This window comes from Molossus molossus, unplaced genomic scaffold (genome assembly GCF_014108415.1).
Source record: "Molossus molossus isolate mMolMol1 unplaced genomic scaffold, mMolMol1.p scaffold_m16_p_7, whole genome shotgun sequence".
NCBI classification, from domain to species: Eukaryota; Metazoa; Chordata; class Mammalia; order Chiroptera; family Molossidae; genus Molossus; species Molossus molossus.
Window position 1 is genome coordinate 34,383,700 of NW_023425401.1, and position 27,904 is coordinate 34,411,603.

A 27,904-nucleotide genomic window follows, 5' to 3' on the forward strand; every position below is an offset into this window, starting at 1 on the left:
TTGCATCTCTCTGATGATTAGTGATGTTGAGCATTTCTTCATATGTCTCTTGGCCATTTGTATGTCCTGTTTGGAGAGGTGTCTATTCAGCTCCTCTGCCCATTTTTTAATTGGGTTCTTTGTCTTCCTTTTGTGGAGTTGTATGAGCACTCTGTATATATTGGAAATTAACCCCTTATCTGATACATCATTGGCTATGATGTTCTCCCATACAGTGGGTTGCCTAGGAAGAAATATTTTTAAAACTATAAAAATAGGCTTCAGATTTACTACTCTTGGGACCATATCTCTATTGCTAATTTTGTCTTTAAATAATTAGTTAAAAAGAATCAGTAAGTATGTCACCTGGGAGGGAGTTTGTGTCTAAAAGCAGACAAGATGGGACAGCTTAGTGGATTCTCTCCCTGCAATGATTTGGGAAAAATGCATGGCTTTTTCTCTTTTATGGCCTCTGTCTCGTGTTATGTGATTGAACATTCCTCTCCATCTTCAGCCTTCATCAAGTGTGTATATAAGGAAGGCTTCTATGAAGATTTCCAGGAGGGGTACATCTTTAGACAGTGGGAAGAAACAGTTCAGAGTTATTTTGGAGCTCCTCAGCTTGTCCCTCTGTCTCAGTCTCAGTCTTTCGGTGTCTTTTATCCCACCCCCCCTACCCCCCCCCCCCCCCACTCTCCACTTCCTTCCAGATCAGCTGTATGTCATGGTAATAAAGAGCCAGCCAAGGCCGACTCATGCATGTGTGTGTTTTAACTGAATCATTCTTACAATTAAAAAAGTATTCAAGGCAGTAGAATTAAACTCTCCCTCACCACTAACCCAAAGAATATAATCAAATATTCTGTTCATCTTTGTCCACCTGAAATATTACCACAAATTATATGAATTAAGGGATATTTAACTCAGCTAATCTGAGGAAGGGAGAGTTATTCAAAATAATCTCAGTGAAAGTATAGTCCTGTGTGTTTCTTCTTTACCTGGTGCACACAGCTTAGAGACCTGATACAGCTAAGACTTTTTCCCATGGAGCCTTATTTCAAAATAGATTGTATCACACAAGGTCCCTGGAGCAGTCTTATTCTTACATCTTTGTACTGCACCATAGCACACCCAAGAGTTCATCATGTTGAAAGGTTTCATCCTTCTTCTGAATCCAGTAATCCTTTCCATGCTCCTGATCCTCTATCATAAAACTAGCTCAGACAAAATATTCTGAATTTTCAGCCAGGAAGTCAGTAGTTTGATCACTCACATTTGTGTCCAACCACTTGGTCAGCTGAGAGTCCTGGTTCCAATTTGGCCTCTTCCCTCCTTTTCATGCCCCATTTCCATTGTCTTGTGACTATGTATTTACATGCGAAGATCCATTTTTTAGGAATTAATTGCAGTTGGAGTTCCGCGGTTTTGTGTAATTCAAGCCAATCCACATCTGCTAAAAAGCCAAGTTAATAAGCCTCAGAGTCCTACACCGCATCTTCCAACGGTGGCAAAGTCATTATGATCTGCACACTGAATTGCTGCCTCCAAGTTTCTTGTATTCCTGTAGCAGGTTTTGCTGAGTATTCACAGAAGAGTGATTATGATTCAGACCTTTACTTGCCACACTCTTTATTAAAGGAGACCAAAGTGACGGGCCAGCTCTCACTCGAGGACAGCAAGCACCTCTGGCTCTGGCAGGCTGGTGGACTACGTGACTTGAAAGACCTCTGCTAAAACATCTAGCAGATGTTTAAAAATGTAGTAAGCATTTATTTAATGCATAATGGAATGAGCAAAAATGTGAGAAATGGCCCTGGCTGGTTTGACTCAGCAGTTAGAGCATCAGTCCACAGACCTAAGGGTCCTGGGTTCGATTCCCGGTCAAGGGCACACCTGGGTTGCAGGTTCAATCCCCAGCCCTGGTCAGGGTCATGTGGGAGGCAGCCATTGATGTGTCTCTCTCACATTGACGTTTCTCTCTCTCTCTCTCTCTCTTCCTCCCTCCCCTCCACTCTATCTAAAAATTAATGGAAAAATACCCTTGGGTGAGTATTAACAATAAAAATTTAAAAAGTGAGGAATAATGCCAAGGAATAAAAACAAAAAGGCAACTGAAAACCAAAACAGTAAGGGCATGAGCCACTGCTGCTGCTGAGCTTCAGGCTTAGGTTTTAGTGCCCATCCAGGAAAGAGCTACTCTTCTGCCTTTCCCAGGAATGACATCCATTCAAGTTAGTGTGCCTGGTTTGCTTCCCGATAGCCATGGCCAACATATTTATTTTACTTTATTATTACTTTTCCTTTGTTAATCCTTACCTGAGGATATTTTTCCATTGATTTTTTTTTTTTTTTTTTTTTTTGTAGATAGAGTGGAAAGGAGAGAGGAAGGAAGGGAGGGAGGAAGAGAAATGTTGATGTGAGAGAGACACTTTGATTGGTTGCCTCCCACATGATGCCAGCCAGGGCTGGGGATCTAACCTGCAACCCAAGTATGTGCCCTTGACCAGGAATTGAATCCTCGACCCTTCGGTCCGAGGGCTGATGCTCTAACTGCTGAGCCAAACTGGGTAGGGCCAACATTTATTTTAAACTGCTCCATGATGCTCGCAGGTAACTTCACCCGTGCCTCTGTGGATATCAGTCTGGGGGACTGAGCATATTGACAGCTCCTTTTCCAGCTCATCAGATTAAACTCAGGCTCTCTGTGCTTCTGACCAGCCACCCACCACTCCAGCCATCTGAGATCTGTGCTTAGCAAGGAGGGGTCATTTGTGTTTGCTCCCAAACCTCATAAGGCTGGTTATACTTAGTTTTGTGATTAAGGAAACAGGAGTGTGGCAAGAAAGAGAATTGTTTTTATACAACCCAAGTTCTGTGCTTTGGAAAGAAAGAAAAATGGCATATCAATTAAGATGTGAGCCAAAAGTGTAAAAGATTGGGCTGGGAAAGAATTTAAAAATCTAGAAGGGTCATCAGTCAGGTAAGTTTCTGGAGAGAATGGAGGGCCCCAGTCAATCTGGTGAATTGCTTTGTTCTTGTTAAAATAGAGCAAGAATGTAAAGACACTTAGACACATGCAAAGCAGTTCGAGTCCAGAATCCCGCAGGCCTTGGCTTGTCTAGAAAGTGCTCTTCACGCAGTCCCTGTGCAGTGTCACCCCTACCCCACCCCCCCACCCCCCCGCCACCCCGGCTTAGCTGCTGTGACCGACTGTGATGCAGAGAATATAGTAACGGAAACAAAAGCATCACCACACAGTCGTGAAGCATTCGGGCTTCGGGGCTAGGCCCACCTAGTTTGAATTTCAAGGCTGCAATGTGTTGTGTGTCCTTAGCGGAAGTCATGAAACATCTCCGTTTCCTCACCTGAGAATAGGGATGATGCCGATCCTATTGTGCTCCTGGTTTTACTGTGAGAATTAGATGAGCTCGCATTTGGGGAGCATGTGGCACTAGGTCACGTGCCTCAGTGCTCTATAAGAAAGAGCTGTGAAGATTCCATTTGTGGCTGTTCTAAAACGTACACCTCTCACCTGGGTATCTTTAAGACCTGTCTGGATGTCTGTTGGAATCCAACTCCATGATTCTTTGTGAATTTGGCTGCATCGGTGATGGGCAAGTGGCCTGCGTGAGTTTGCTAGGGCTGCCAGAACAAAACACCACTGACGAGGTGGCTTCAACAGAAATATATTTTCTCACAGTTTTGGAGGCTGGAACTTCAAGACCAAGGTGTCAGCAGGTTTGGTTTCTTTTAAGGCCTCTCTCCTTGGCTCGTCTTCCTGCTTTCTCCTCACATGGTGATTTCTGCGTGCACACACATGCCCCCGGTGTCTCCTTTATGTCCAAATTTCCTCTTCTTAGGAGGACACCAGAAGGATGGGATGTAGGTCCACCCTAAAAGCCTCATCTTAACTCTTTAAAGCCCCTGTCTTTAAATACAGTCACATTCTGAGTTGCTAGGGGGTGGGCTTCGACATATTAATTGAGGGGGGATGCGATTCAGCCATTGCCACAAGCAAATTATTTTCCACTGCGTTGGAAAGTAAACATTTTAGGAATAAGAATAAATAGAAAGTATGGTTGAAGAATTTTAAGGTCTCTTCTAACCACTGAAATGCTATGACTTTGCACGATTCTTTGTAGATGACCTAGATAGTGAGTTTATTTATTGTGCATGGAAAGTATTCAAGGGATCAGATTTAAAGATTTATAAATTGAAAAAAATATATATATTTTTTTTCCTCACCCGAGGACATCCTTCCATTTTTTTGTTCAGATAGAGTGGGAGGGAGAGAGAGAGAGAGAAACATCAACGTGAAAGGGACACATCGAGTGACTGCCACCCGCACGATCAACCAGGGCCGGGAACAAACTGCAACTGAGGCATCATGTGCCCTTAGCGGAAACCCAACCTGGGTCTCTCCAGACTGCATGCCAGCACTCCAAGCGCTGAGCCAAACTAACCAGGGCGAAATATATTACTTTTAAAATAAGATCTCTGTTAATACGCTACAAATATTTTCTAAACACATTATTTCTAAAAAAAATAATACCTGTTTATGTCACTCACTGAGCAAGAAGTTAGGGAGCATTTACATGCATACCATAGGTGCATATGAAATCAAATAAAATATGTATTAACCCAGCACCTGTTTAGGTAAAGCACTAGGCCAAAGGTTAGAAGCATACCTAGAGAAGTCCTTGCTCTCAAGGGTTATTGATCTACTGGGGGAAATATGCCAGAGTGTCACCAAGTGAGCTGATTTAATTGCCACTCAAATGCTCAGTGTAGGCAGTGGAGGCTGCGTGTTCACAAATGCCTCTGAAGTCCGGAGCTAGGATTTTGAACTTGAATGCTTATCATATAATGCTACCATAATATTGAGAGAAAGGGAAGTGGTATAATCAGAAAAATAGACCCAGAGGTATCTCACTGCAGCATTCAGGACACATGGAAGGAGAGAGACTCGGGAAGTACTGTGACTGCCTAGTGGTGAGAAGAGGGTGTTCTAGAAGGATCTGATCAAAAACAGTTTGAAAGAACACCACATACCCTGGTTTGAGACTAGGACAGTGATGTGTTCCACCTGTCATGAAGTTAAGTAGAACTTCGAAGCCAGGGCCTGTGTGTGATGGCGGCACTGCTACAATGATTGTAGGACCGTCATGATTATAAAACACGGGCATCAGGTACCACCAGTTACTCACGAGAGGCCCTTACTGTGATTGACATTCAAGAAAAGCTTGCATTGAACAAAGGAAAGATGTCTTGATTCCTTGCTTCTTCACCAACCTTAAAGAATATTTTGCTTGCTCTGGCCGGTTTGGCTCGGCAATTAGAGTGTCGGCCCATGGACGGAAGAGTCTCAGATTCAGTTTCGGGCAAGGGCATGTACCTCGGTTATGGTTTGGTCCCCAGCCCTGGTCGGGGTCATGTGGGAGGCAAGGAAATGATGTATTTCTCTGGCATCAATGTTTCTCTCTCTCCCTTCCCACTCTGTCTGAAGATAAATGGAAAAATATCCTCAGGTGAGGATTTTTTTAAAAAATAATATTTTGCTTCCTGTTAAACAGTGATAATGACAAATATGATTAAAAGGTAACTTGAGAAAATTCACTGTTTAATATGTATATTTCTTCTTTTAGGCCTCTTTTTCGTGGAAGTTCAGATGTGGATCAACTAGGAAAAATCTTGGAGTAAGTAATAACTGTAATTTTACATCCGTGCCTGTAGCATTAAAACAATTACGGTGACTTTCCTCTGACGTTCATATAATACGTTTATCTCTTGTCTTTCCCACCCCAAGCTGCTGCTGCAGACAGTGTTACTGTTAGTGTGGTGAGTGGGGACGGGGTAGACATGCTGTTCTACGCAGAGCCCATCACGCCCTGCGGCCTGACCGCTCTGCTCGGAGGCTTGTGTGTTGCTCGTGTGGATCTTTGCGCGGCTCCTGTCTTTGCTTGGCTGAGCTCCTGTCCTTTTGTTCAGATGTGTTGTCTGCCTGGGTCATTTCATATGCATCCACCATCAGAAGTGGGGTGCTAGTGGCCTAGTAACCCATCCTTGCCCACTGGGCTTCCTGTCCCCATGGAGTACCCATTAGTCATCAGGTTGGTTTTGCATTTTTTTCCTGGACAAAGAATGGTACGCTACACAATCTAGTTTTCTTCGGAGCACCGAAATAGGAAACGAGAACCCTAGGTTCTAATCCTGTGTCTTTGGCTAAATAACTATGCAATCTTGAATAAGTCATTTACCATACCCTAAAAAGAGCTTACACCGTGCTTTTTAAATGTTAGCTATCGTTATAATTCATTATTAATGGTTTAACCATTTTGTTCCTCAATTTCTTTACCTGAGAAATGAAACTTTGGGTTTAAATTCTCTTTAATTTCCTTTCTTGTGCTCAAATTCTTTGGTTCCAGTTGTCTGTTACTTAGCTCCTCACTGGTCTACAGAGTTCCATTCATGCCTGCATGGGTGCATGTGAGGGTGTGGATGCTTTCATGTTTCTAGAATGTGAAAACGGCATGCTTTCTTCTCACAAAGCATGCCGTATGACATCCTTTTGGGATTCGTGCATTTGCCAAGTCCCATCAGAACCGGGGTGGAGTAGGAAGAAAATGGGAATTGTAGAACCCAGCATATCCCTGATTGTTGGTCTGTGACATTTTATAGGAATCCCAGTGGTTTTTTTGTTCTTTTTTATTCCTCACCCGAGGATATTTTTCTATTTTATCATCAGATAGAGTAGGAGGGAGGGAAGGAGAGAGAGACAGAGAGAAACATCGACGTGATAGAGCCACATCAGCCGGTTGCCTCCCGCATGACCCGACCAGGGCCAGGCACGAGCTGCAACCAAGGTATGTGCCCTTGACCGGAACCGAACCTGCGACTCAATGGTCCGCAGGCCGACGCTCCAACCGCTAAGCCAAACCGGCCAGGGCAGAATCCCAGTGGTTTTTATGATATTTGCAGTCTGTAAAACTAGGCAGAAGTACCCTTAAAGAAAAGAATTCTATTTTAAACTTATCCACTCAAGCATGACTGCTTAAAACTGTTGGAATTGTTGGAATACAACAGGAACCTGACTTTGTTCTTTTGGCGACTGGAAGCACCAATAGACATCTGTTAGTGCCCGTGCCGCTGCCGAGTCAGGAGCTGGTAGCTTTAAGGTGTGAAAAACACAAGTTTGATTGTCTGGGGGCTGCCTCGGTCCAGGACAGCTGCCACAGCTGCTGCTGCTGCCCACTCTGTCGGGTGGGTGGGTTCAGGACAGAACTGGCTTCTGCATGTCAAGTTCTTTGCCCTTCGGTGATGAGCTCCTGTCACTCTTCTCCATCATGGTTGAATATATTTTGTGTGTATGTGATTTTGAAGAGCTAACTGGGAAAGTGAGACATACACCAGTGACCCTGATGAAAGGAAAGCAGCTTGCCAGGCGTTGACGTCCTTCACCTGCTTTTCCTTACTGACACCACCTGGGCGTCTGGTCCACCTCCAGCCCTGGCCTCTGCAATCTTGTTAACACTCTTGGTGCCCCTGGGTATACGAAGCCAGTGAGATGGACCAGAAGGAACCTTTGACGAGCGTGGTTGACTTGCTCCCAAGGGGAAGCCGGTTCCACTTTGGGCAAAGGCCTGAGATCCTAGGTTGTCAGAGAAAGAAGCCATACGATTCTACATGTTTTGTGCCGTCAGATTTTACTTCTTGGTTTCTGGCATTGTTTCATTGAAATTATGTTCTGTTTCCTCTGGCTGCAGTTATCACTTTGGCGTCGAGAAAAGGGACAATGCTGCACCCTAGTGTCACTTCTCAAGTACTTGAAAAATTATTTCTGTCCTCATCACTGCTATTTATAGGTTTTTGTTCTCTGTCAGTCTTTCCAGTACAAATGTCAGTGTTTAAGGCTTCTATTCAGCTGTCCAAATACTGAAATTTGATGCAGGCACTTTTTAATGGACCTATCAGCATCTCACCACCCTCGCATATGGGCCGTAAAAGCTCATACTGTATTAAACTGAATTTTTTTTTTTTTTTTTTTTTAAGAAAGTTACATTCACGTTCTCCTAAGGGGGAAAAAATGTTTGTGTTTAGGAAGATTTATACTTTCAAAGAACAGCAAGTACTTTGAAAATGAAACTGAGTGCTTTTAGCCTGTGGCATTTTAGAGCATTTTTAAGACCAGAGGCATAGTTAAACAGAAAGAAAATATTGGATTTGGAATAGGGAGAACTGGGTTCATACAGGCTCTGTGGCTAACTCGCTGTGTGTGACTTTAGCAGTTCATTTTATTTCTCTAACTCAGTTTCCCCATCTACAAAACAGAAATAGTAATACCTGACTTACATGTCATGGGAGGTTGTTATGGGATCAGGGGAGGTGATAGATTTACAAACACTTTGAAGGCTGTTTATATAAACATGTATATAATTATACACCACACACATATATATGCATACAGAGATACTTTTTTGGAGGGCTTTGGCATTCAGCTGCCCATATTGCCAGACTTAACTCATTATTGATATATTAAAAGCTGCAAATAAAAGATTTTAAATTATTACTAAGAGTTGTGGTAACCAATTTCTAGGTAACTGACTATATGCAGGTATATCGATATTTAAAAAATGGCTAAAAACCTACAAATGAATGAAAGAAAATTTTAAAGCTCTTTAATAAGCATTCTTCTTTTGTTCCTCTTCCAGTCTCATTCTATCCAAACACATACACATTTATTTTCTTGAATAATTCATAGTGAGGATTTTTTTCTTCTTTTTACTCTTATTCTAGATCATGCCATGAAACAAGTTTGCATTTTGCTCAGTTTGCCATTTCCTATCAGTAAATGTATTCCAGTAAATATGTCCCTGAGTCTGCCCTTATCTGCCTCAGTAACATGGCTCTCCCAGCATGGCCTGCAGAGGGAGGATGTCCTTCCCCAGACACCCGGTGAGGGGTGCAGTTATGACACGGTGTCTGATCTCCCAGGTGAGGTCTAGGACCTAGGCTCTGTGGAGATAAGGGAAAGGGAACAACGCCCTACAGAGGTCCTGTGACATTTGCCACCCCATCTTCCTGAAACCTGGAAGTCCATTCACAGAACACCCCTCCTGGCCAGCGAGTGCAGGCCAAGAAGACCGTAATGCAGGCAGGCCAGCAGCATTTCTAACTAGTTTAAATCAATTAGCCAGTATTTGAATAGTCATAGGTCCTGCTCACTAAACTATAATATTTTAGCCCTGGCCAGTTTGGCTCAGCGGTTAGAGCGTTGGCCTGCGGTCCTGAGAGACCCGGGTTCGGTTCCCGCTAAGGGCACGTACTTAGGTTGCAGTTTGTCCCCAGCCCTGGTTGGTCGTGCGGGTGGCAGCCACTCGATGTGTCCCTTCACATCGATGTTTCTCTCTCTCTCTCCCTTCCTCTCTCTCCCTCCCACTCTATCTGTACAAAAAATGGAAAAATATCCTTGGGTGAGGATAAAAAAAAAAAAAAAAAAACTATAATATTTTAGTTCGGAATTAGTCTATTTGAGACTTAAGTTCTTGCATCGCTTGATTTCCTTTGTTCAGACCTACTTACCATAAGCTATAAATAGTAGTTACATAATGTATATTATGTTGTGTAAGGCCACTGACCTTTTAATATTTTGAAGAACCTTAAGTTATACATTAATAGAATTCAAGCAGTTCATATTTTAGGGTGGTAGTGATGCATTGACTACACATTTTAGATTAATAACATTTTTTATGGTAATATACTATTATATTACTGTGTGTCTGGTACTGTGCTGTGCATTTTATATAAATTATCTCTTGTCTTCGTTAACAAGCGTAAATTATTACCATTGTTGTATTAAAAAGACCCTGAGGTCATAGAAGGTTAAGGAATTTGTCCTTACCTACCATAAGTGGCAGGTGCAGAAGTTGAACCCAGGCCTGCCTATTTCCAAAGCCTGTACTGGTTTTATATTATTTGATGCTCTGTCCACATTTCTGATCCCAGGATGATTTTCAAGGAACACATAAATGATATTAGTTTGATTTATTTGCTCACTTTGGAATACCCTAAAATAGTTATGTAATAAAAGCATATAAATTAAATTTGATATTAAATTATAAAATAGTGTATACATAACACAGGACTAACATACCTTTTAGCCTCTTTTGGTGGGGGGGGGGGTTGATTCTAATGTATGTAATTACTGTTTGGGGAATCATTCTTTAACCAAGAGTGCAGCCAAATCTATGTGTTAAGAAATCATGTTGCATGAGCATCATAAAAGCATGTCAAAACTAAAGTGTTTGATCAAAACACAAAAAAGCACTCTTGGGCATAAAGGAAAATATTATATGCCCATGTGGGTCTACTTTGAATATGTAGGGCCTGCTCTGTCAGTATGTCAGGGCTTATTGGTAATATAATATTTTTCATTTCTTCATTATCTCTTCCATTTACTATCTGCTTCAGAGTAACCTCTTATCTCTTCCCAGTGAATTTTACAATTCTGTGAGGTTACCCTCTACCCCGTGATCACCATATTGCAGCCGAGCAGAGAGAAATGAGAATTCTGCCGTTAACAAGTGAGGGGCTCGTAGAGCTCTGTGTCCCCCGTGCCTGCCCCGTAGACCTTTTACCTTCATCTGGAATTTGGTGGGAAAATAGCTTCTGCACAGCAGCCAATGCTCATGTTCACATGTGGTTCTTTTGCAGCGTAATTGGACTCCCAGGAGAAGAGGACTGGCCTAGGGACGTTGCCCTTCCCAGGCAGGCTTTTCACTCAAAATCTCCTCAACCTATTGAAAACTTTGTAGCGGACATTGATGAACAAGGCAAAGACCTACTTCTGGTAAGTTCAGGTGATGCAGAGTTACCTGCACTGTGCTGATGAGGCCTGCCCTGTCCACTCCGGGGGTGGGGACAGCAGCCGTCATTTCCACACCTGCAGCAGCTGGCGGCTTCTGATTCTGGAATGCCTTCAGTTCCTATAGAAAGAGACTGTGATACACCTACTTTAAATTCTCCAACTTTGAACGTTCATTTAAATGTAGCTTTTGAAGCCTCTCCATTTCTTCAAACATCTGCTTCTAATAAATATTGAACGTGTCATGCACATATAAAACACATCACTGAATGTAAGGACTTTGGTGTCTTGTTTGAGACTCAAATCGGAACACTTGGCCTTTTACATGATTCCCTGTACTCGGCGACCAGAACAATAGGTAGGTGAGTATATCTACTGGGCTACTCTTGGTGTTCAGAATCCAGTGAGTAATGAGTGTATCTCCTACCACTAAATTAACAGCCTTTGCTGTCTGGCCAAGAAAGTGCTCCTAGGCCAGGAGGAGCCAGGCTCCCATCCTGTCAGTGTATTCTGAATTTCAAATATAGACGTCGGAGTCTGTAGGTCTTAGAAATGTTATGCTTTAGCTCTGCTTGGACACAGCCAGTGATTGGCAGGGATTTTCCCAGTGAAACCTCATTCCGTCTTCCCCTGACGGTAGCTTATTAATGCTTAGGCAATGGTTCCCTCCACTGCCAAGTTATGAATAAGGGCAACTATGTTTCCTCCCCACTGTTTATTTCTAAGACACTCACAAAGGCCTACATCCTTTGAAATTAATATTTACCTAGACAAAGGCTCACAATAGATACACAGTTGCTGACTTACCTGCTATTTTTCCTCGGTTTCAATTTTTTAAATATGTATTTATTGATTTTTTTAGAGAGAGGGAGAGGGAGAGAAAGAAACATCGATAAGAAGAACATTGATTGGCTGCCTCCCACATGCCCCGGGGCAGGCGGGGGGCATGTGCCCCAACCGGGAATTGAACCCCTTGGTCCATGGGTCCACATTCAACCACTGAGCCACATTGGCCGGGATTTCCTTGGTTTCAAATAACACAGACATGTACTTGCATTACCTTAAGAAAAGGGATTGATGGAATGTTTCATGTGGCCTGGAAATGGAAAGCCATTCAGAGCCTAGGGGTTCTCTCTGTCCTGTGCATCACCTGCTCTTAGCAATTCTGCTTTCCTCTGCCCAAAATGCCTTTTCTTCACCTCATTGCTTCTGTTCAGTTGTTCTATCTGCTCCCTTGACTATCAGAACTTCAACTAACTCATGGATTCTTTTAGCTTTAACCCCTACTGCTAACATTTGCCCTGTCAGTATTTCCTACATCAGATTCCTAAAAGGAAGAATCTGGCTGGCACATCTTACCTTTCTGCCAAGCTGCTGGTCCAGTCGGCTGTGCTGGGAAGGGGTGGGCATCATGTGGAATAAAATATGGCCACCATAGGCGTTCCTTTTCAACAGGAACTTTGAATGAAATGTTTCTCTTAGAAGAGGATTCTGGACAGACTGTCATAGTGATGAACTTTAGTAATGAAGTATTTAACCCCCTCAGCTACCGGATTATCCCAAGACAACCCAAAACATCTCCTGGTTCCAACATCAGGAGGGATCACCACAAAGAACTTAAAATATAAAGATGACAGACAATGTCACGTGCTCATTTAGGGTGTCCCACCAGCAGTGTGGCTTTCAAAGTCAGACAGCACACCAGTGCTAGACTGCAAGAGTAGCAGAAGACAAACGAAGGGGAAAAAGGAACAAAGAAATGTACCAAAGAGAGAAGGAAGAAGCGAGTTGAGGAATAAGAAGCAGAGCCAGCCCTGGCCGATTTGGCTCCGTAGTTAGAGCATTGGCCCTTGGACTGAAGGGTCTTGGGTTCAGTTGCCGGCAAGGGCATGTACCTGGGATGCAGGTTTGATCTCCAGCCCTGGTCGGGACCCTGCAGGAGGCAACCAATTGATGTATCTTCTTTCTCTCTCTCTCTCTCTCTCTCTCTCTCTCTCTCTCTCCCCCTCTCTCTCTCTCATTCCCTCTCCCTCTCCCCCTCCCCCTCTTCCTTCTCTTCCCTCCCCCTCCCTCCCACCCTTCTACTCTATCTAAAAAATCAATGGAAAAATATCCTTGGTAAGAATTAACAAGAAAAAAGAAGCAGCAGCAGAGCGAATGACATCAGGACTAGGGGAAACTTAAGCATGAAGCATAATCCCCACAGGCATTCAGAGAAAGGACAGCCCCAAACTGCACAGCTCAGAACCTTGGAGCTGCTGGAGGACCCCAGGCTAGGACTGTGAAGCAGAAGATGGGCTATTGGTGCAAGATAGGCAGCGATTCCTGTTGCCTCTATTGAAAAGTATTTACTGAGGAAGAAAAGCAAAGTCTATTTTTGAAAGTTTGCATTATTTAAGGAAGAGTTAACATTAGAAAGTGTAGCACGTTAAGAGTTACTCTTCATTTTTCTCTGGAAAACAAGGTTGACTCCATATAATGCCTCAGTCATCATATATGTTTGTCCATATATACATCAACAGTTATAAATGCTCTTACGTACATACATTCTTTTGAGTTAGTAAAGCTATTGTAATGATCATAACCTGCATGTCTTTTGTATACAAACTACTGTAAACCTACTTTTGTCCATCCTTGTATATAAGACAATTCAGGGAAAGAATTATTTTTAACAACTAAAACCTACAAATCTTGCCCTGGCCGGTGTGTTCAGTGGTTAGAGCATCATCCCGCACACCAAAGGGTCACGGGTTCAATTCCTGGTCAAGGGCACTTACCTGGGTTGCAGGTTCTATCTCTGGCCCCAGTCAGGGTCGTGAGGGAGGCAACCAGTTGATGTTCCTCTCTGACATCAGTGTTTCTTTCTCTCTCCCACACCCCTTTCTCTCTGTTTGTTTCCACCTCTCTTCCTCTGCCCCTTCCACTCTCTCTAAAAGTCATTGGGGAAAAAAATATCTTCAGGTGAAAAATTAATACAAAAATAACTACACATCTTTATGAGTTTTGTCCGCTTGGTCATGGTTGACTTGGAAGGCTAAATACTTATTCCAGATATGTTTTTGCTGAGAAAAGTTCTAGAGTTGCTGCTATCTAGCTGTTTTCACAGCCTGAGCCTGAGGTACTTTTTTTTGTCCTTGTATTTAGTCTGCTTCTGCTGCATAACAAATAACAAAAATAACAAACCAAAAACCTCCCGAGGTATCACAGTGAGCATTGTTGTCTTGCTCATGGGTCTGCAGATTGGCAGGCACAGCTCTCTTCCAGCCTTCAGGTCAAGTACAGCTCTTTTCCGTGTATCTTATTCTGGGCCCCAGGCCAGGGAGGCTTCGGCTCCCTGGAGCATGTGATGCCCCTGAAGGCCTAGGCTTGGAAGAGCCACCCTGCTACTCTGTCCACATTCCACTGGCTGCACAAGTTACATGGCCAAGGCCAACCTGAGAAGGGGAAAGAATTTCTCCCACCATGGAGGCAGGGAAGGGAAGAAAGGCAGTGTATGCTGAAAAATGTTCAGATCCACTGTAGTATTCGAGTCTTGAGTAAGTTATAATTCCAGAAGCTTGTTTTATAAAAGTCAGTAATTTGGGGAAGTAAATTAAATTTTCTTGCAGAAACAATATTATTACACAAGATTTTTTTAACTCTCCAGCCAGTTGCTGTATTGGAGTAGAGCAATGATAGATTTTAGCCTCATCTAACAATATTTCTGTAGGACATAATGTATTAAGACTTCCAACTTGAGATTCTCACATACACCCACATTAGGCTAAGGCCCTCTCTGCCCGCTTTCCAGCTCTAAGCTGTCGGTATAACTGTGGGGACAGGGCTTCCTCCCAGGTAATCCTCTAGGGACATATCTCTGTGTCTTGAACATATTCCCATAACTTTTCTTCTTCTTTCCTGTGTTCTGGGGGTTAAACTGGTTGCTTCCTTTTCTAATGCCACTACCTAATTTTCTCCTTCTTAGACTCTGGGAAGAGAGAACTCAGACTTGAGAATTTCGCCCTTGCTTTCCTATCCTTTGGAAATTCAGCCTTTCCTTGTGCAGCTTTTCTCAAGATGTTTATTGTTACTAGAGACAGTAGAACCACTCAGTGAACAAGCTCCTTCCTCTGCTTGTCCTTTTGCTCTTTGATTTTCAGAAGGCACTATGACAGTGGTTCTCAACCTTCCTAATGCTGCGACCCTTGAACACAGTTAGTTCCTCATGTTGTGGTGATCCCCAACCATAAAATTATTTTCGTTGCTACTTCATAACTGTAATTCTGCTACTATTATGAATCGCCATCGGAAATATGTGTTTTCTGATGGTCTTAGGCGACCCCTGTGAAAGGGTCGTTCGACCCCCAAAGGGGTCGCGACCCACAGGTTGAAAACCACTGCACTATGAGGAGGGTAGCATCCATGGACTGGTAGGGAGGTCAGGATAAATAAGGTTTCAGGGGACCCTAAAATTCACCTGAAATTATATATAGAATTTTTTATTTGTACATATTTTCCTAGGTCTATAGCATTCAACTGATCTCCTTAAGAGCAGAAACCCAAATTAAATGGAAGTGGTCTGCATAGCCATGATAATATTAAGTCCTTAGATTGCATAGAAGACTCAAATTCATAGACATGTTAGATACCCAGCTCACTTCAGTGGACCCCCTATCACAAGGATGGAAAAGCTGGTATAGCTTCTCTGCTACTTGTGAACTCCTGGGGCAGTGCTTGCCACCTGTCAGGCCCTCTGGGGGTGCTGGTGGAAGGAGAGGAGGGGGATTTGAAGAATAAGATTGCTTGGGGTTGGATTGGAAATGGAGCTGAGATTAGGGAAACTTTCTGACTAATTGACAATCAACAGTTTTGGAAGGGAGATTGCTGCTCCAGAGGTTCACCTTTTCCTCCTTTCACCTCTACCTGCACTTGGAGTTTAGTGACTTGAATGGAATCTAATGGATTCCTCAGAGGGAGGCTGCTAGCCCACAGGGCACCTTGATGTGGATTAGAAGGACGGCATCCCTTCTGTGGTGCAGCCCTGGGGCAGGGTAGGTGGCTTGCTAGAAGGCTGGGATAATCGGGATCTAGGTTTTAGCTCTTACTTGCCTCCTCAATAGAGAAAGCCTTTATTTCCTGGCTTGAAATGTGTTTGTTTTTTGTTGTTATTTTGTTTCATTTTTTATTCTAGGAATTTGTCAGAAACTGTTTTGGTTTGGAGAGTAGTTTGGTAATTACCCTCTACAGCTGAACAACACCCTGCCATTTTCTGATCATTGACAAACCTTGGGGAGAAGTTAAAAGCTAGGGTGAAGTCTCCGACGATAACCCTAAGTTTGCTAGCATTAGAAAATCACTACCTAAATAAAGTTATATGCATACTACAATAATAATAATAATAATATCTTTTAAAGGACCTGGAGTATGTTGCAGAGAAATTCTGGGTAGTAACAGTCCACAAGCAACCCAAAAGGGTGTTGCCTTTTCCTGAGAGGCAGTGTATAGATTAAGGACATATATAAGATGGGTACTGTCTTATTATAGATGCACATAATTCATAGCAGTGAAGATGTATAATTATATGAGCACATTTTTTTTTCTTTTTTTGCATTCATCTTCAGATAGAGCGAGAGGGAGGAAGAGAGAGAGAGAAACATCCATGTGAGAGAGACACATTGAGTGGTTGCCACCCACACGACCCCAACTGGGCCAGGGACAAACTGCTGCCGAGGCACGTGCCCTTAGTGGGAACAGAAACCGGATCTCTCTGGTCTACGGCCAACCCTCCAACCACTGAGCCAAACCAGCCAGGGCGAGCACATTTTTTAAACGGACATGTTTTATGTCAATAAATTATTTTTTCTTTATCACAGAAGTGCTTGACATTTAACCCAGCCAAAAGAATATCTGCCTACGGTGCCCTGTCTCACCCATACTTCCACGACCTGGAGAGGCGCAAGGAGAACCTGGATTCCCACCTGCCGCCCAGCCAGAATAGCTCGGAGATGAATACAGCCTGAGCTGCAGCCGCTGCCTGGAGCGGATCACCTGCAGAACAGCGTTGGTGGCTGATGGGCCCCCTGAGTAAGCCCTGCAGAGCTGTTGAAGATCACTCACTGGCTGGAGAGCTTCTCACTGCCGTCTTCTGGATGGGCTCTGCTTCTCCAAGGAAACCGCCTAGTTTACTGTTTAAAATCAATGCAAGAATGATTGCAGCTTTATGTTCATTCATTGTGTGTCTGTCTGTCTGTCTGTCTGTTTGTTTCAAAAAACCTGGAAAAATTCCAGAAGAAGAGAAGCTGCTGACCATTGTGCTGCCATTTCATTTTTCTAACCTTGAATGCTGCCAGTGTCAAGTGAGCAATCCAGGCACAGCTGAGTTCTGATGTAATCTCTCTGCAGCTGCCGGAGCCTGATTTGGTACTTTTGAATGAGTGTGTGTACGTGTGTATGTGTGTGTGATCCTTGATCTCTTAAAGTGTTATTTTCTGTAAACGACAAGAATAATTGAATTTTAGAGACTCAAAGTGACCCATAAATAACAGGCATCTGTTCACTGAAGGGCTTCTCAGATTATAAAGTTGAGCCTTTGTCCTCAGAATTTCTCTTGTGGCTCAAAGTAGTAAATTTGTTTAGTAGTAAAAGGTTCACTATCTAGATGAAGTTTTACACACACAGCAGACAAGGGGAAAAAATTCTATCTTTTAAGAGACCTATTTTTTAAAGCACACATTCCATTTACTCTTCAAAAAGCTGAATTGACTCATTCTAAGTCCATTTTATATTGTTTCTTTTGAAAAAAAAAAATACTCTATAAACTCTTTCTTACTTGCTATAGATACAAGAAATGTACCTCAAAGAGTAAAATTGTCAAAAAAAAAATAGAGAAAGCTTTTATTTCTTGGTTTGAAGTGTATTTCCTTTTTGTTTTTGTTGTTGTTGAATTGTTTTTTATTTTAGGCATCCGTCAGAAACTGTTTCTTGGTTTGGTTTGGAGAGTTCTCTGGCTAGAGGCAGGAATGCCAGTTACGTTTTCCCCACCTATTACACTGTACTTTTTCTACAATGCACTGCCTTGTTTGCGAAGTATTCGTCTTATCTATCCCCCAGTGCCTCTAATATATATATATATATATATTTTTTTTTACTACCACTGCATGACTCACAACAGATTGCTTAAGCTGTTTGCATGCACTTTCTTTCTTTCTTTTATTGAACCTTTCGTAAATAGATTCAGACTATGGCTTATGGCTCCAATTCCACAGTCCTAACTATGCTCTCGCTATAATGCAGTCTTCCTACCCGGCATTCACTGTTGCTACGTAGGCAATGAGCGGAAGACTGGTTCTTCTCTATCAGCAGCACATAGATTGCTTTAACTGTTACTTAGTGTTTTGCGTTTGTATGGAGTATATTGTCAGCATAGTATCTGAGGGAATATCTTTAAGTATTTTTTAGAAGGAAATATTTAGTCTATAAAACAATCTTTTCTCCATCCCCCAGGCTGTGCTCATTTCCAGTGCCTCGTGCACACTCCTACTCTCGACAGAGCCAGCCTGACTCGGGCATTGTGAACAGCTTTACTTTTGCTCTTGCATTTTCTCTGTAGTGCTTTATATGTTTCATACCATCCCTTGCCTTATTTGTGGCAAGTGCTAACTTGGCTCTAATAACCAGAAGACACAGATTGTAAGTATATTTGGGGAATTTAGCTACCTTTGCCTTCTGACTCATGTTTTGGGTTCATGCAACAGTTAGACCATGTTTAGGATTAGAGTTTTCAAAGCATGGATATTGCTTCACTTAGTAGAAAATGTTCCAGGTGATGTTTATACATAGTCGAGCCTTACTGAATCCCTCGCTGCTTGATAATATAGATGATGGCCTTGAACAAGAGAAAAATTAGAAGAGTTTTCTCCTTAAAAGCTCTTTAGATCAGGAGCCATTCTCTTTTAATGCATATATTGTTTAACATTGTTCTGATTCAGTAACTTGAAGAGAGGAAAATTTTTCTAAAGCAAGATATGGATGAGAAGATGGGCCATAAGAATGTTTTACACTTTCTTCATTGTGACAGCATTTTGTTTGGTCATCACTGTAAATGCTTGAGATAAAGTGAATCCAGAGCATCTAGGGCAAGGTGTACTCGCAGTCTCCCCTAGAAATGTGAGTTCTGCCTTTGCTTTGATTGGGGCAACATCCAAAGACATGTTTGCTGGGGCCTAGAAATTGCATTTTAAAACTCACTGCACTGATTGATCATGAGCTTTTCAGTTAGTATCCATGATTAGAGAGAACATAACTTGAGTTTTTGCTTTTGCAAAAGTTTTCATTAAGTTTGCTCAAGAAAAATGCAGCTGTTCTAAACTGGAATTTTGTCAGCATTTTTTAGAATTTGAAACAAGTAAAAGCTCAACTTTTATTTCCAGCATATGTTTTGGGTTCACTTCACAGTAGTTTTTATAAAGAAAACTTAAAGCACAAACATTTTGGTGTTAGATACTTGGCAGATTACCCTCTGAGAGGGCATCTCAGCCTTTCTGAACTTGTTACGAGTCTGTCCCCAGCTCTTCCATGGTTGTGGTTGTGACACTTGAGTGATTACTCTCTTGTTTTATGTCATTTACATCAGGCTCACCGCTTCTGAAATCCAGATCCCACACAAGCACACTTGCCAGTAGGGCTCTTTGAAGCATATTGCAGAATGCAAACTTACTGAACATAGCTTATTCTGCTGTGACATGTGTTTTCAAACATCCTTGCCTTGAGGCAGTGGTCAGCTGAAAAGGTCAGACTGCCCCAGAGTTATACTGAAGCAGCTTAGAGCAGTAAAAATATGGTGAGAGATTTGAAATCATATTTGAATTTCTTTCCAGGTCTGGTCCAAGAATGTACATGATCATTTCTATGTGATATTCCATCCTGGTGGCCCAGGCATTGTGGGAACTGTTATACAGGATGGAGTTGTAAAAAACTACATTTAAAAAGAGTAAAGAAGAAACTTGCCCCTTTAGTCATCATAGCTATTGTATGGCAAAGGGTAATAAAGACCTAGCCTCATAACCTTCAAAACACAATTTGTAAAAGCTGTAAGAATCCAGTGCATTGGAGCCTCCCACTCCATCTCTCCTATGAAGTGGATGGGAACTCAAGGAGCAAAGAACCAGTTATGGAAGCAAGCTCCGGCCATTTCAGCCCCCCTGTATCCTTATGATTTTCTCTCAGGAAACACACACTGTGAATGGCAGACTTTTTGTCTAGCCCCAGGTGACTTACTAAAAATAGTTTAAAATATTCACCTAAGAATAGAATCTTGGCCTTTTAGTTTTAGTCAAAATGAAAATTTCAGAATGTACAGGATGTTAATATCTTAAAGAAAATATGTACCTATTAATAGAGAATCTTATAGTTTGACTCCAGGATATGGTACTATCCATAATGATGAGAAGAAAACTTAAATTGTACCAAACATTTTGCATCTTAAATTATATATTTAAAACGAGCTTTTAACTAACTATAGCTGCTTCTCTTAAAAGTAGGGCCTATAAAAGTCAGTAACGGCAATTCTCATTTCATTATGGAAATTAAATCATGTTAATTCCTAATACCATAAACATTAAAATTCTTCTCTCCAAAGAATTGCTCCTTTTCTTTTAAGTGACAACTTGACTGTTTTTATGATAAGCACATGAGAGTGTTACACATTTTCCAAAAGCAGACTTCTGTTGCATAGTTGGGTCTAAGAAAGAATAACATTAAAAGTTTAATAAACCCCAATAATTACTTAATTGTGTTAGTATACAGACTATAGCATATTGACTTTGGAAAGAAAATATTGAAATATTATAAATTCATAGCTATTGATAGAATTCAAAAGAATGCATGTTTTACACTGTGACACCTAAAAATAATGTCTTTTATAAAAATAAAGATGTTAAATTATTTCTAAATTTTTAAAAATTATAAAACAGCAGGCAGTCAATAGAGGAAATTCTAGAGAAAATGAAGGTATTCAAAGAAGGATATTTCAACGTGAAAGGCATTTTGGGGGATATATATTTTAACAAATACATTGTAAGAAGTTATGTTGAACTTGGAGAAATCATTCCAAACAATGACCATTTCAAAAGTTGAGCTGAGCAAACTGAACCATCTGTATTCCTTTCTCATTTCATGGAAAGCAGCAGCCATATGAAGCTACACTTGTTATGCAAGCCTAAGAGTGTTCTCTTTTTTTTTTTTTTAAGTAAATTTTAGAAAGGCATATGTTTCCTATGCCTTTTGAAAAATTGTGAAACCCAGACCATTTATTATGTGCACATGCATTCAGTGCGTTCAGATGTATGATTAGGAAGAGTCACATATTCCTTCCCCACAGCAGAAAAACTTGCTGGGGCTACCAGAAGCCTATCAAGTAATGTCAGTCCTCAGATAATTAGTGATGGTGTTTTCCTCAGACTCGTAAGAAAATAGCATTTTAATTTCTTATCAATGCAATTTTCAACCTAGTTTTGTTACAAACCTATATCTCAAGCATTTCTAACATGTACTTGTTCAGAAAATAAACTGAAAATATTCTTTGGCCTTTCCTATCTTCTATCCTTTGAAAACAACAACAAAAAAATTTTAAATCTTTTTTTTTTTCAATTTGGGGTGTGTGTCTGTGTGTGTCTCTGTGTGTGTGTGTGTGTGTGTGTGTGTGTGTTTAGTTTTGTTTTTTGAAGTACAAATGGGCTTTTCAAAATGGTTTCTATTTCTCAGCAGTCCAAAGGAGTTAATTTAGATAAATGAATGGACTGGTGCTCTGGCCTTCAGGAAGAAAACAAGAGCCACCTGAAAATAAATACTGGATTTTTTTCAAGCATCCACTTAAATTGTTACAGCAATTAGAAATTAATATGGTAGGAAAAAGAGATGCAAAGGTATGTTTTAAAATTCACTGTCCTAGGAGAGCTTTCTTGTTTTATTCCAGTATATTCCACAAGGTGGCACTTTCAGGGTCCTGGGTGGGAGGGGTAGGTGGGAATCGGAGCAAGTCCAAAGGGTTATTTTTGTTAATTTCATTATTATTTTATTTTTCTGCACATACTTAACTCTTGCCTAGCACTTGGTTTTCAGGATGGCAAATAGTCCTCATACTACTATGTAACTTAGATATTTTAGTGGTTAGCTAGGTTCTGAAGGATTGTCTGCAATTAAATTATTCTGGAGAATAGATAATACACTCACTTTTATCATTTAAGTGCGTAAAGAAAGCCTAGGCATTCATTTATTTAAGAGACATTTTTTGAGGTACTTAATTACCTCATTTTTCTAAGTGCAGATTTAAAGATGAACAGGTTTATTACTAAAAAGGCAACACTCAGTTTTGTTAGGAGTGTAAAACTCACCCAGTGCCCCCAGCCCAAGTACCAAACCCCCATCTGCTGCTCTTCCATTCCCTACATTCCCTACCGTGGTGGCCTTTAGACATTTATTAAATTTTTAATCAATTAAAAATCAAATGAACAAAATAAGTAACATCAGTTATTAAATAGCAAAACTAGTTTTTCTAAAGAATCAGCTATGCTGAAACAGCCCTGAAACACTAAAAGACCTGGTAATTTTTACATTTGTATAATCACAAGTATAAATTCACAAGAAATTACAGTTTTAAAAAAATTTTGTCTAAACATATGAACATGATAATTTAGGAGTGTATCTACACAAGTCTTTAATTTTTCCATTCCTGAAGTTTTTTTGGCAACTTGATTATAGATATAAATATAGATGTCCATTTACTCCTGTTTTAATTCACAGGTCTGCCCAGAGACCCATTAACCCCCAGATTTTAGTTGATTTTAAGTCACTTTCCCCACTAGTGTCACTGAAATTTAGGAGGAAGGAAATTACAGTATTTTTTCAGTTTCCTTAACACAGCATAACAGAAGGCAGTTTATTCCTAATGAGTGACAGAAATTCCATAGTGCCTTCTTAACTTTGCTAAAGAGTAGCCAGGAGGCAAGTCTCAGTAATTCAGACTGAATCCAAATAACGCACACCCTTGGGGCTATCAAAACACTTTGGGAAATCGTCCACCTCATCCCTGTGCTTAACATCCCACTGAAGCAGGTTACGATTTAAGGCCGAATTTAAACCACGAGTTTGTTATCCCTTAGGCCAGTCCGAATTGTATTTGCTCCTATTCAAAACGTCGCTCCTGCCCGAAAACCAGGGGCACTGCTCGGTCACCTGCCCCTTTGGCAGTAGAGCCGCAGTGGGCGGAGCTGGCTGGGACCCGCCCACGGCTCACCTGTTAGTGCTAAAAGGATGTACGACCCGGCGGGAAACTGTCCGTGGTCCACGTGCCTGCTGCTGTCTCAGAGGCATCTGTTTTGCAATCTTAGGACATAAAATGTCCCGAGAAGCAAACGGGTGTCTTCTGTGCATAAATAAGTACAACACAATTCTCCGGAAGTTCAGGTGTAACAAAGAGATGCTGCTCTGTATGAAGCTATCGGGCATCTCTCAAGCTCTAAGCTCAGTTGCTTTTTTTTTTTTAAGAGAAGATGTATAATTACAAGAAAGATTTTTTTATTTTTTTATTTTCTGTCATTCTACATATGTGATGGCAAAAGATATGCGTGCAAAAGTTTTGTTGTGAAAACTTGTTTATTTCCTGCTTCATCCTTGGTTGGCAAAAGCTCCTCTTTGTTTCTAATTTTTTCTTTCTCTTTTTTCTTTGTCAAGTAATTAAAGATATGTAGGCAAATTGTCTCATGTAGTAGGGGATTTTCCTGTTTAGAGGAACTTTTGTGTGAATTGTTTCATTAAGCAAATAATCAACCCTTCTATATCTTAGGAGTTTGGATCGTCACTTGTAGGTTTTCTTAAAGGGGGCACATAACTGTACTTATTACTACCAAGAACTATGACTGTAGCACTAATCAGCAAGCATAGAGCCACACAGTTATTTTATCTCTTAAGTCACTGTGGTTTCTAACCAAATTCTGTTCATGTTCTTAGATTACAGTCCTGAAGATACCCTTTATACCCTCACCTGAAAGTTTCTAATTTTAAGTTTTATGACATGAAATAATATGTGCTAGCTAGCAATAGTTCTGTGCTCACCAGCAACTCTGAATTTGACCTTGAAGTCTCTGAATAATGAAAATAGGTTCCAGCAATAATACATTTCTTGAACTCCCCCACCCCAAGTACAATATATATCTTCGTATTTTGGTCCTGTGTTTGCAACAATGTATACATGACTATTATAGTTCCTCACTTACTTTGCATCCATTTATTTTACTATGACAAGTAATAAATACATAGTATATGGAGTGAATAGGATCAACTACCCTTAGGATCAGCACTTAACAAGGTGAGGAATATCTATTTCAAGTTTTTCTACATTTGCATAAATTATTTCTATTATTATTCATTTATATTATTTATTTCTGTATCACACTAGTCCTGTGAAAGTACCACTGAAAGCAAACCATATTAAGATATGCATTTAAGGTTCATTATCATGGTCTTGATGGAATTAAGAAGATAAAAATTAGACTAAGCCCCCAAATAAGCTGCATGCATTTTAACATGATGGTAGAGTTTAAGTCTATAGATATAGTGTTTGTGTGTCTAGATGTTTTAATTATCGTTATGTAAAGGAATCAAAGTAAAGGACTTTGTAGTTGTTCTTTTGTCAAATATGAATATAATATAGTGTGGAAATACAGCAAAAATAAAAACTACAGATAGAAAAGCATCAGATATGGCCTTAATTTAGAAACTCTGCCAGAGGGACATCGGAGCAGATGCCAGGCAGAGATAGTAGATGCCTAGGCAGTGCCTCTTATCTGGCCTTGAGAAGAAGCTTTCCTCATGCCATCTAGTGCCCTCGTAGGTGTCGTGTGCAGTAGTAGGAACAGTAGTACTGTTGAAAGGAGAGCAGTGTAAGAGTTTTCTGTAGAAGCAGAACTGTCAGCTTGTGCCTTGAAGCTTCCAGAACGTGTTAGATGGAGAAGTCCAAGTTTCCGTGCCCTCATGCAACTTACTTTTGTACAGAAGCAATATGTCTGGTAATAAAAATAAGGACTGTGTGTACAATAGTCAACAGTGGGACCTTAACAACCAACAGTTCCCAACATGCAACTTACTTTTGTACAGAAGCAGTATGTCTGGTAATAAAAATAAGGACTGTGTGTACAATAGTCAACAGTGGGACCTTAACAATCAACAGTTCCCAACAACTTCAAAAGCTTGTTGCATTTCTGTATTTTAGGTTTTGATCTGAAAGTTAAATGGCAAGTGTTTGGTCTAGCAGAGCAGTATGTGTTAAGAAAAGCACAATATCAGTGCCTGGAGAGTGCAGGTTAGAGCTAGAGGGTCTTACAGGATTATCATTTCTGAGATGTGGGAATGTATGAGTGTTTCTGCATTCCCATAGGGCCTAGTTAAAACTTTCTTCTAGGTTTCAGCAAGGATAGCACACCCAGTGAGCTTTTCTTTTTTTGACTTAAAATAGAAAATGTTCTAAAAGTAGAAAAAAGCCCAACCGGTGTGGCTCAGTGGTTGAGCATCAACCCATGCACCAAGAGGTTGCCAGTTCGATTCCGGTCAGGGCACATGCCCAGGTTGTGGGCCAAATCCCCAGTGGGGGGCATGCGGGAGGTGGCCAATCGATAATTCTCTCATTGATGTTTCTAGCTCTTCCTCGCCCTTCCTCTCTCTCTCTAAAATCAATAAAGAAAAAAAACTGTAATAAAAGTAGAAAAACAATCTTAATTTGGACATTTGGTTTGTTGGTTACTGTGTTTGAAATCACAGTTCTGGAGATGTAGAGATTGTGCGCATGCATGTCAGATACTAATCCAGACTGTGTAAACCAGCCCAGGATAACAGATACTTGCCCATCCCCTGCCATCTCTTCCTCCTTGCCTCTGAGGTGCTCCCTGACCCCATCCTGGCCAGTCCATGTGATACTCTACATCCTCCTCTGCTGCACTTTTGACATCAGGGACATGATGAGAGAGACTTTCAGCATCATGGGTATGCTCAGGGTTGGCCTCCATCCTTACTTGACCTTCCGCTGACCACAGTCATCAAGAGAAGGCTCCTGGTGCTGGGCACAGAGTGTGCTCACAACACCAATTACAAATGCCTCTAGCATCTTTGTATATATCTTGAATTATAAAGCAAGTCAAACTAACCAAGAATACAAACCACATTTCAGGCTGCTGTTTTCTATCCATTTACAGACTATCCTTTTACTGTATTTCTTCATACTTGAAACTCATTTTGCCTTTTATATATCAGGGTACAGACTTATAAGGGTGCATGTTTCTTGAAGGTGCAAAATTACTCTCATTCCGTTTGCTCATATTGCTACAGAATGCTCTTTTGGTGCTTTGGGTTCAGCAGGTCAAAAAAGCAGTGTGGAAATGTACTGTCTGGAATACAGTCTTACAAGAATGTTGGCAGTTGGTTTGATGTTAGATAAGGCTTCTACTCTTTTCTCTGTGCACAAGATTGAGAGTTACCACACTGGCCTGGCAGGTCCACCTGGGTATTCTTCCTCACAGGGCACATAAACCCTGTGCTCTCTAAAACGGGGTGCGGTGCAGCTCTCTGAAAGCAGGGAATCTTCCTACATACCCGGATCATTTACCCTTAAAGAAAAATGGCCTTAGGTGCAGACAGGACAGAATAGGGAGGCCGGTCTCCCTCTAGTGACTATCCCTCCTGAGGCCAAAAAAAAAGGAACTAAAGTTTATCTGTAAAGCTGTCCTCTTCATAGCACCCTGAGCTGAATGATCTTGCTTCTTTCCCTGTAGGTAGATGAAAATACATATCAATGTATCTAGACTTTTCCCACCTGAAGAAGAAAATTTAAAAGTAGATGTTTGTGTACTGTAAACTGTATAAGCGACAACCACAAAAATTTACATTAAATACCCCATCAGTAGCCGTCTGTTTTTAAAAGTAGCTCAAGTAAATGCTGCTTTATGACCCCAGGTGTCTGAGGTCAAGGGTAGCCATTCTAGCATGCGCCTTCCTCTAAGATGTACTTGGAGAGAGAGCTGCCGACAGTGAACTCTGCAGTGGCTAAGGTAACATGTCAGAAAATTCAGAGGGTTACAGATCAATAATCCTTTGGAAACTGGATGTCTTACTGGGTGCTAGAATGCAAATGTAGCTATTTATTGTCAGATAACGGGAAACTTATTGTTTTTTAAGAATTGGTGTTGACTTATTACTGTTCATTTCGTTGTTTTCACTTATACACGAGCTAAATGTAAGCAAAAAGAAAAAATGTTTGTACATTTATCTTGCTTTTTGTATTTCTTACCATAAGAATATTGGTAGCAAATAAAAGTAATAAAAACAGCATTTAAACTGCTCTCTTGGAGATGGACTGCTATCCTGGCTATTTTTCTTTTTACTAAAATGTAAAATGAATATAATCACAATAAATAAAGTAGCATAATAAAATAAGTTTTAACAGAATATGTTTTAAACTTTTAAGAGACTCGTTTTCAGGCTTCAGATGTTTTTAAAAAGTAAATAGCAGCTCATTGAGCTTAGAGCTTCAGTAACAAATATTTAATAAGCTCTTAAGAGTAGACTACTGAACACTGAAGACCCAAAAATGAGCAAGGCCTGGGCAGTTCTTTCTGAAGCTCACAGACTGAGTCTGTGAAAAAGGTTTGTGTGACCAATTTCTGATGACCTGGATATGAGCAGAGTTCACGTTGGAAGTGATGCTTGAATAGACTCGAAAACAAGTCACTGTTTGCCAGACCTACAAGGAAAAATACTTTGCGTGTGCAGAGGCATGAAGTTCTGAAAGAGCAGGCAGGAAGATGGGAGAGGCTGCACCTGGAGCAGTAGCTTTCAGACATTTGGATATTAACCTAAGGAAAAAAATACAGTCTAACGGCATAATCTGGTACCTATACACAACCCGACACCCATGTACATATATCAGAAACCGGTATTTTGCAAAATGATGCTGGGTGTCCCATACATGTTCCCTTTTCTATTTTATTATCCCCCACTCTGAAAATACTGGTGGCAACCCACCAAACTGATTTCACAACC

The 27,904-nt window shown here is 41.0% G+C and overlaps 1 protein-coding gene across 1 annotated transcript in view; it reads left to right on the forward strand.

Annotated features, from left to right (window-relative positions):
• The window catches only part of CDK6 (cyclin dependent kinase 6), a 241,563-nt gene extending 216,213 nt beyond the window's left edge, over window positions 1-25,350 (forward strand). The window contains exons 6-8 of the mRNA XM_036247057.1: window positions 5,625-5,675; window positions 10,690-10,825; window positions 16,693-25,350. Coding sequence (XP_036102950.1) covers window positions 5,625-5,675; window positions 10,690-10,825; window positions 16,693-16,839 — 334 coding nt within the window. The 3' untranslated portion in view covers window positions 16,840-25,350. The remainder of the gene's footprint in view (window positions 1-5,624; window positions 5,676-10,689; window positions 10,826-16,692) is intronic.
• Window positions 25,351-27,904: the final 2,554 nt, after the last annotated feature.